The 9729-nt window shown below is 40.8% G+C and overlaps 1 protein-coding gene across 9 annotated transcripts in view; it reads right to left on the reverse strand.

Moving 5' to 3' along the window:
- The window catches only part of MDM4 (MDM4 regulator of p53), a 46788-nt gene extending 41980 nt beyond the window's left edge, over positions 1-4808 (reverse strand). For 4 of the 9 annotated variants that reach the window (XR_002823920.1, XM_023730314.1, XM_023730316.1 and 1 more), the window contains exon 1: positions 3808-4033. Coding sequence is in view for 3 of the 9 variants with exons in the window: in XM_023730314.1 (XP_023586082.1) it covers positions 3808-3898 (91 nt within the window). In the remaining 6 variants the exon portion in view is untranslated. The other 5 variants (XR_001121477.2, XR_002823921.1, XR_002823919.1 and 2 more) reach the window with 5 other exon arrangements.
- Positions 4809-9729: the final 4921 nt, after the last annotated feature.

Below are 9729 nucleotides of genomic sequence, written 5' to 3' on the forward strand. Positions count from 1 at the left end.
ATAGAGATTTAGCAAAATCCAAGGATTAAGAGGGTAAGCGGCAGGGAACTATCTGAGGTCAGTTAGTCTCAATCTGCTTTTCCCTCAACTCCTCACAAGTATGGCCTTCTGCAATACTCTGATTTACTCGATGAACAGAGCTGAAGAGCTGTGCTGAGTCACAGCACTTTAGAAAAAAGGCGATTTCCAAGGTAATGAAACAGGAGATAAACTACAGCAGTCTATCACTTTAATACCCAGTAGAAAGTGATGTGCCATTAAAAAGATACTGATTTAAAGGTCACGGAAGTTCAGAGCAGGGAGAAATTACTTTTGATTGCAAGGTAGAAGAGGAATGAGAATTCATGCAAGGCTTCATAAGAGGGACTGGAGATAGCACAGGAAGGATTTTAAAATGGAGGAATACTTTCCAGGGAGAGAAAATACCATGTGCAGAGGCACTGATCAAGGACATATGTTAAAAATGAAGTCAGGTGACGGGCTTTGAATCCAAAGCACGATTTTGTCTCTTTTCCCCTTAGAATCCCTTTTGAGTACAGCTGTATGTTTCTTCATTCCATAATTCTTACTGCGTATCAACCACAAACCAAGCACTAGCTAGTGCTCTCAAGAGGGAGACTATAACGTTTTTGACTTACTGGCAACAATATGTAGTATAATTTGCAATGAGAAGACTGAAACCAGCGAGTGGCCACTATGTGCTTGATGATGTTTGGAATAACAGCCACTACGTTCTTGACACTGCTTGGAATGCTGCAAGTTAGCAATTGTTGTTGTTAGGTACAGTCAAGTCTATTTTGACTCATAACAACCCCACTGACACTCTCCAACTCTCAGCCACTACACTTTCTGTGTGTACTGGGTCACAATATAAATTTATTGTGGGTCAAGGTTAAAAATATTTGAAAGTCAACTTGTTTCTTAGTTGGTAACGGGGAATCCAAGATTGAGAAGAGGAGAGGGCTGACATGTCGTAGGGTTGGCAACCAATGTCACAAAACAATACATGTATTAATTGTTCAATAACAAATTAACTTGTGCTGTAAACCTTCATCTAAATTACAAAAATGAAAAAGAAAAATGTTTGAAAGCCACTCCCTTGGCACCTGTCCCTTCTCCTCTTCAATACTTGGAAAATTCTTACTCATTCTTCTACCTAGGTCAAGGCTTCCTTGGTCAAGGCTTTCCTGACTCCCCACAGGAAGCTGATGACACCAGAGCACTTTTTTAAAGCACTTACCACATTAGGTTTTTACGTGTGTCCCCTACTGGACCAAAATCAAAGACAGCAGGAACAGTCTTATTCATCTCTCAGTATTGAAGAGAGAGTGGCTTCCACCCTACACTTAGTCCAAGAGACTCCTACACCTCATCATCAAAGAAAAACCAACTGCTGTCGAGTCAATTCCGACTCATAGCGACCCTATAGGACAGAGCAGAACTGCCCCATAGGATTTCCGAGGAGCTGCTGGTGGATTCAAACATACTGACCTTTTGGTAAGCAGCCAAAGCAGCCCACCAGGGCTTCCATCCTCATATATCCACCCTTAAAGACATCAATGATTTTAAGACTCTAACTAAAAGCTTAATAAAAGTTAGCTTAGGGGACCTCATACCACCAAGGGAGCAGTGCCGGGAGCAGAGCGTGTCCTTTGGACCCGGGGTCCCTGCACGGAGAAGCTCCTAGTCCAGGGAAACATTGATGAGAAGGCCAATAGAGAGAGAAAGCCTTCCCCTGGAGCTGATGCCCTGAATTTGGACTTGTAGCCTACTAGACTAAAAATAAAAGTGTGGGACCTTGTGGCTGCTTTGGACCCCTGTGCTCCTGTAGGGACTCTCTGCCTATGGACCCTTGTGGAGCATTCCGGAAGAGTTTTCCGACTCCAGTTTGATTAATTCCAGATTATCAGTAGTTCACATGACGACACAATCCTCATCTGGGACTTCCTAAATGATCCAGCTGCTCAAGCTGAACCCCCCTGCTCCCCTTCTCGAACATACACCTGTATCTCCAGATACATAATCATACACTGACCTCATACTTGCCCAGGACTCATTAAAGTTGCGGTATTTAACGTATCTGCCAACGCCAGGATGAGCAACAACAGTAACAATCAAACTACTACCCAATCTCCCTGGACTAGCCGAGGAGCAGAGCTGGGAGACTCCTGTCGGGACATAGCTGGTCTGCAGTCGACCCAGGACGGTCTACTCAGCACAGCGGACTGCATCAGTGCTGCTATCAGAAGGTGTCTGTATCTTTCGTGAATGATTGGAACTTTTAAACCTCACCTCCCCCTGCTCCTTTTCCCTCTGCACCTGTTTTTCCCCACTGGGTTCCAGACAAAGATGACCTATAAATATATTTAGTGTTTTGCCAGGAGGAAAAAAAAAAAAAAGTTAGCTTAACCATTCTCATCAATTCCTCCAAGCCCTAAGGTCCTCTATTAACACTACTGTAATTCCTTCAGCTGGATACATGAGAGTAATAAAACAACTTCGTATTTTAAAAAAGAAACTACTATTCAAATGTTGTTTCACTTCTTACTAGGTCTGCTGCATACCTACAAAGGTAAGGTGTGTAGAAGGAGCTTACTCCAGCAGCTCGTAAAATAAACAATAAGCCAGAAACAATCTAAAAAGCCATCAACTGGGAAATGGTTAAAGAAATTGTTGCACAACTCTATAATGCAATACTATCCCAGTCTTTAAAAGAAGTATTCATGTCACAACATGTATAAACCTTGAAAAATTATGCTGGATGAAATTAGTCAGTCACAAAAGGGCAAATACTGTATGATCTCGCCTATATAAAATAGGCAACTATACAGAAACCAAAGATTATTAATGGCTACCAGTGGTGGGAGGAAAGGAAAAAGGAGTTTTTGTTTTGGGGGGGAGAGGTCACGGAATTTATGTTAACGGGGGTGGAATCTTTTGGATGAGAATAGTGATATGGTGATACAGGAAAAATGTAATCAATGTAACTGAGTTGTAAATGTGGAAGTGGATATTTTCACCATGATAAAAAATACAAGAAAGAAAAAGCATTATATGTATACTTTATGGAAAGCTGTCCATGATATTGTTATCTGAGCAACTTAAGGTGCAGAACAATACATACAAAATGATCACGCTGTTTTTTAAAAATGTGAATATGTGAAAAAGAAAAAGTCAAGAAGGATATAACATCAAGCAGCTAGCCTGAGTAGGGATGGTGGACTGTTAATTTTACACTTTAGTGTTGTGTGCATTTTTTTAATAGGCATGCACTATATTTTTTAACTGTAAAAATAATACGTTGGGATCCTGACTAGTACTATGAAACAAAATTTTGTGAAGTAAATACTTTTAAACTTAATTATTTTTCATATCAGAAATGTATGAGAAGCGAGAGTAATAAATCTAAACTGAGATGTAGTACTACTTAATACCTAAAGGTTCGAAGCATCTTTGACAGATTATTTCTTCCGCGTGCCCACATGCCAAGGCTTAGCCCAGCTTCCTAACGAACATAGATCTTTACCAGTGAAAGAAAAGAGCAGCACCATTTCCTCCTGCTGTAGCTTTCAAAGCAGTGGTTTTCAAACTTTAAGGCGTTTAAGAATATTGGGAGATGCGCTGATTAAAATACATATTCCCGAGTTCCATCTCCTATTTTGTTTCGGGAGGCCTGGGTGTGACTCCCAAAATGGACACTTTCAAACTGGCACTTAAGTGCCTCTGACGCAGATGGTCCGCAGTCCTGAAAAATACTATCTTAAACCTTAATAGCAAAGTCATTCTCCCTGTCCACCTCTCTCTCACCCCTTTTCTCCAAAGTGCCTCTGTATTCCAGCGAAAACACCGTCAATCGAACCATTTCGATTTTAGGTTTGTAACTAGTTGGCGGAAACATCGTTAACACTCCACTTCCATTTTATCTTTCGAGAACCTCCAGTTCGCGGGAGTTCATCTTACAACCCTTCCCCCACCAGCCCTTCTTCCGCCCGGTGCGACCGTCCTTAACACTGCCACCCACACAGCAAACTCCTCCCGCCCGCTACCCACCTCCGGGGCCTGCAGAATTGGCTGCACCGCCGCCTGCTCCCCAGATCGTAGCTTGGCCTCCCAGTCCCAGACTCCTGACACCCCGCAGATGAAACCAAAGAGCCACACCTTACGGCCACTCCATGAGTCACTCCTCTGCCGAGCTCCGGGAAAGGGTGTCAGTCACAGAGCCTAAGGCCTCGGGAACATTTTGAAACGGCGAGTAAAGAAGGCGCAACTTCCGGCGTCTCAAACCCAACCCATACAGGAACTTCCGGTGACGCATTTGGAAACCATAGATAGGGCCATTTGGAGGACTAGAGAGCTAGAAAGGCTGAACTCTCCCTACCATAGAGCCGATCCTAATCCGAGGGGAGAGTCGGAGGAGCTCGAAGAGAGAGAGGTTTCAAGAGAAAAGGTTTTGGAGAAATCGCAGCGTCTCGTGATATTTACAGATGTACCTCCACGAGATCAGAAAACAGGGAGGAGAGAAACTTAAGAACATAACTAGAGGCAATCTTCAGCTCTTTGGAAGAACTCCCCCTTTGCTACTCCCTTTGTTCTAAAGCGTTTAACTTGACCTCAGCGTGACTTACTCAGGCTTACCCTCCAGGGGTAGCTGGAAAGAGAAACAAAACTTCCTAATTGGGGAAGACAAGACTAGTACGCACACAAAGAACTACAAGATATTATGTGAGAAATGCTGTAAGAAGGTACGAAGACCATTGAGACAGCTTATTTTGGATCACAAAATCAGGTCATTTAGTCTCTCTTTGCTCCCAGTATAGAAGCGCGTTCAATAAACGCGTCCCAGGCAGGCTGTTTTTAAGGACGACCAATGCCAAATAGATCATTGTTGTTGTTAGCTGTTGTGGAGTCCGTTCCGACTCATAGCGACCCTATTACAACAGAATGAAAACTCCGTGGGTCCTGCGCCATCCTCACAATCGTTGCTATGTTTGAGGTTGTTGTTGCAGCCACTGTGTCAATCTATCTCGTTGAGTGTCTTCCTTTTTTTCGAAGACCCTCTACCAAGCATGATGTCCTTGTCCAGGGACTGGTCCCCCCCAATAACATGTTCAAAGTACGTGAGACAAGTCTCCCCACCCCGGCTTCTAAGGAGCATTCTGGTTGTACTTTTTCCAAGACAGATTTGTTGGTTCTTCTGGCAGTCCATGGTATATTCAGCATTCTTCGCCAACACCATAATTTAAACACCGTAATTCAAAGGCATCAATTCTTCTTCGGTCTTGCCTATTCAAATGTCCGGCTTTCCCACACATATGAGGTGATTGAAAATACCATGGCTTGGGTCCGAGGCACCTGAGTCCTCAGAGTGACGTCTTTGCTTTTTAACACTTGAAAGAGGTCTTTTGCAGATTTACCCAATGCAATACGTCGTTTGATTTCTTAACTGCTGCTTCCGTGGGCATTGATTGTGAATCCAATCAATTGGAATCTTTGACAACCTTAATATTTTCTCCATTTATGATAGTGTTGCTTATTGGTCCAGGTGAGAGGATTTTTGTTTCTTTATGTTGAAGTGTAAAAAGTTGTCTTCACTTTCAGCAAACAAGGTTGTATCATTGGCATAACGCAAGTTGTTAATGAGTCTTCCTCGAATCCTGATTCCGCGTTTTTCTTCACATAGTCCATCTTCTCAGAGTATTTGCTCAGCATACAGATTGAATAAGTACGGTGAAAGGATACAATCCTGATGCACACCTTTTCTGATTTTAAACCACGCAGTATCCCCTTGTTCTGTTCAAATGACTGATTCTTGGTCTATGTACAGGCTTCTCATAGCACAATTAAGTGTTCTGGAATTCCCATTCTTTGCAATGTTATACATAATTTGTTATGATCCACACAGTCGACTGCCTTTGCATAGTCAATAAAACACAGGTAAACAGCTTTCTGGTATTCTCTGCTTTCAGCCAAGATCCATCTGACATCAGCAATGATATCCCTTGTTTCACGTCCTCTTCTGAATCTGGCTTGAATTTCTGGCAGCTCCCTGTTGATGTACTGCTGCAACCATTTTTTAATTATCTTCAGCAAAATTTTATTGCATGTGATATTAATGATATTGTTCAATAATTTCTGCGTTCTGTTGGATCACCTTTCTTTGAAACTGGCACAAATATGGAACTCTTCCAGTTGGTTGGTCAGGTAGCTGTCTTCCAAAGTTCTTGGCATAGACAAGTGAGCACTTCCAGTGTTGCATCCGTTTGCTGAAACATCTCAACTGGTATTCCGTCAATTCCTGGAGCTTTGTTTTCCACCAATGCCTTTTGCCAAAGGTTGAATGTCGATCAGTTCTTTTTGGTACAGTGACTCTGTGTATTCCTTCAATCTTCTTTTGACGCTTCCTGCGTTGTTCAGTATTTTGCCCATAGAATTCTTCAGTATTGCAACTCAAGTTTTTAGTTTTTTCTTCATTGTTCAGCTTGACAAATGCTGAGCACATTCTTGAATTTTTTATTCAGTTCTTTCAGCTTGAGAAATGCCGAGCATGTTCTTCCCTTTTGATTTTCTAACTCCAGGTCTTTGCACATTTCATTATAATACTTTGCTTTGTCTTCTCCAGCTGCCCTTTGAAACCCATTCAGCTCTTTTACGTGATCACTTCTTGTGTTCATTTTAGCCACTCTACGTTCAGAGCAAGTTTCAGAGTTTCTTCTGACATCCATTTTGGTCTTTTCTTCCTTTCCTCTCTTTTTAATGACCTTTTGCTTTCTTCATGTATGATGTCCTTGATTTCTTCCCACAACTCATCTGGTCTTCGGTCATTAGTGTTCAATGCATCAAATCTATTCATGAGATAATCTCTAAATTCAGGTGGGATATACTCAATGCCATACTTCGGCTCTTGTGGGCTTGTTTTAATTTTTTTTCGGTTTCAACTTGAACTTTCAAATGAGCAATTTATTATCTGTTCCACAGTTGGCCCCAGGCCTTGTTCTGACTGGTGATATTGAGCTTCTGCATCATCTCTTTCCACACATATAGTCAATTTGATTCCTGTATATTCCATCCAGCGAGGTCCATGTGTATAGTTGCTGTTTACATTGTTGGAAAAAGGTATTTGCAATAAATAAGTCATTGATCTTGCAAAATTCTGTCATGCGATCTCTGGCATCATTTCTATCATCAAGGCCATATTTTTCAACTACTGATCCTTCTTCTTTGTTTCCAATTTTCACATTCCAATCACCAGCAATTATCAATGCATCTTGATTGCATGTTTGATCAAATTCAGACTGCAGAAGTTGGTAAAAATCTTCAATTTCTCCATCTTTAGCGTTAGTGGTTGGTGCCTAAATTTGAATAGTAGCTGTATTAATTGATCTTCCTTGTAGGTGTATGGATATTATCCTATCACTGACAGCATTGTACTTCCAGATAGATCTTGAAATGTTCTTTTTGATGATGAATGTGATGCCATTCCTCTTCACTTTGTCATTCCCAGCATAGTAGACCATATGATTGTCCAATTCAAAATGGCCAATACCAATCCATTTCAACTCACTAATGCCTAGGATATCGATCGTTTTGCATTTCATTTCATCTTTGACAACTTCCAATTTTTCTAGATTCATAATTCGTACATTCCACATTCCGATTATTAATGGATGTTTGCAGCTGTTTCTTCTCATTTTGAGAAGTGACACATCAGCAAATGAAGGTCCTCAAAGCTTGACTCCATCTATGTCATTAAGGTTGACTCTGCTTTGAGGAGGCAGCTCTTCCCCAATTGTATTTTGAGTGCCTTCCAACCTGAGGGGCTTATCTTCTGGCACTGTATCAGACAGTGTTCCACTGCTATTCGTAAGGTGTTCACTGGCCAATTTTTTTCAGAAGTATATCGCCGGGTCCTTCTTCCTAGTCTGTCTTAGTCTGGAGGCTCTACTGAAACCTATCCACCATGCATGACCCTGCTGGTGTTTGAAATGCTGATGACATAGCTCCTAGCATCACAGCAACACACAAGCCACAACAGTACATCAAACCAACAGATGAGTGGTGGGGTCCTCTACCATACCAAGCATGATGTCCTTCTCCAGGGATTGGTCCCTCCTAATAACATGTCCAAAGTATGTGAGATGAAGTCTCACCATGCTTGCTTCTGAGCATTCTGGTTGCACTTTTTCCAAGACAGACTTGTTCATTCTTTTGATAGTCCATGGTATACTCAATATTCTTCGCCAGGGCCTTAATTCAAATGCATCAGTTCTTCTTCGGTCTTCTTTATTCATTGTCCATCTTTTGCATGCATGTAAGGCAATTAAAAATACCATGGCTTGGGTTAGGCACTCTTTAGTAATAGGATTTTTATTCTTTATTGTAAGATGTAATCCATATTGAAGGCTATAGTCTTTGATCTTCATCAGTAGATCGTTACTGCCTCCAAATACCTAATTTCATTCATTTTAACATGATTCTAAATGTTAGAGGATTTCACTGAGCTGAAATATATTGCCTTGCAATTTCTATCGGTCCTAGTTTAGCATTTTAGAGAACAAGGAGTAAGTCTTCACTCTTCCCAATATGAACACTATTCAATTCGGTGAAGACAGCTACCATGTCCCATCCCTAACCCTCCTTCCCCCACCTACCCTACCCAAGCTAAAAATCCCCAGGAGCATTAAACTACTGATTTGACATGACTTCAAGCTCCTTTGCCACCCTGTTTGGAAGACGGAAAAGCATCAGTTTGTCCTGTTTAAAATGTGGTTCCCAGAACCTATGCAAAGTAAAATGGGGCAAAGACTGCCCTTAATTTGCACATTGCACCTTGCTCTACTTCTAGTGTAACCTGTATAACTGGGAGATCCAAAATTCTGTACATGCAGTTGAAGAATTAATTTCTTTTCCACAGTTGCTCATAGAGAGCTTAAAGTCAAAAACCACCTCCCTCAAAAAGGGGGAAGGGCTTTTTTAGGTGACCTGCTTCGACTGTTTCCCCTATTCTTTTGTGCAATTATTATTATTTTTTTAATTCTCAAACAAGAATTTGCTTTGTCTATTTTAAAATAGTATCTGGTTAGTTTAGATCCCTTCCTGTCTCCTAGAGTCTTCTGGAATTCAGATCCTGGCATGCATTTCAGTTTGATTAAGAAAAGATGCTCAACTTTATTAATAACATGGAAATATAAATCAAAACCACCGTTAGAAATCATTTCACATCAATCAGATTGGTTTTTAAAATACCTGACAAATGCCAAGCATTAGCAAAAAATGTGAAGCAACAGAATTCTTATACATTCCTGCGAGGAATGTAAACCGTTACAATCACTTTGGAGAGCACTTAGGCATGATCTAATAGAGCTGATTACGTGAATAGTCTATGACCCAATAATTCCACTCCCTTGAGTGCACATGGAGACGATACAAGAATGTGGATAGCAGCATTGTTTGTAATAGCAAAGTAAAGAAATCGGTGTATTCACTAGTATACAACAATTCATTATAAAATTATGCAATCCAATATACAATTCGTTACTATGAAACAGTGAAAATGAACTAACTACATGAATCAATGTCAATGAACTTTGGAAACTTAATAAGCAAAAATGTAAGTTGCAATAGAATACGTAGTTTTATGCCATATATAAAAAATTGAAAGGCATTAACAAATATTGTTTAGTAATATATGTACATAAACGTCCTGAAAGTCTAAAGAAATGCATGACAGGA

Source organism: Trichechus manatus, unplaced genomic scaffold (assembly GCF_000243295.1).
Source record: "Trichechus manatus latirostris isolate Lorelei unplaced genomic scaffold, TriManLat1.0 scaffold00035, whole genome shotgun sequence".
NCBI classification, from domain to species: domain Eukaryota; kingdom Metazoa; phylum Chordata; class Mammalia; order Sirenia; family Trichechidae; genus Trichechus; species Trichechus manatus.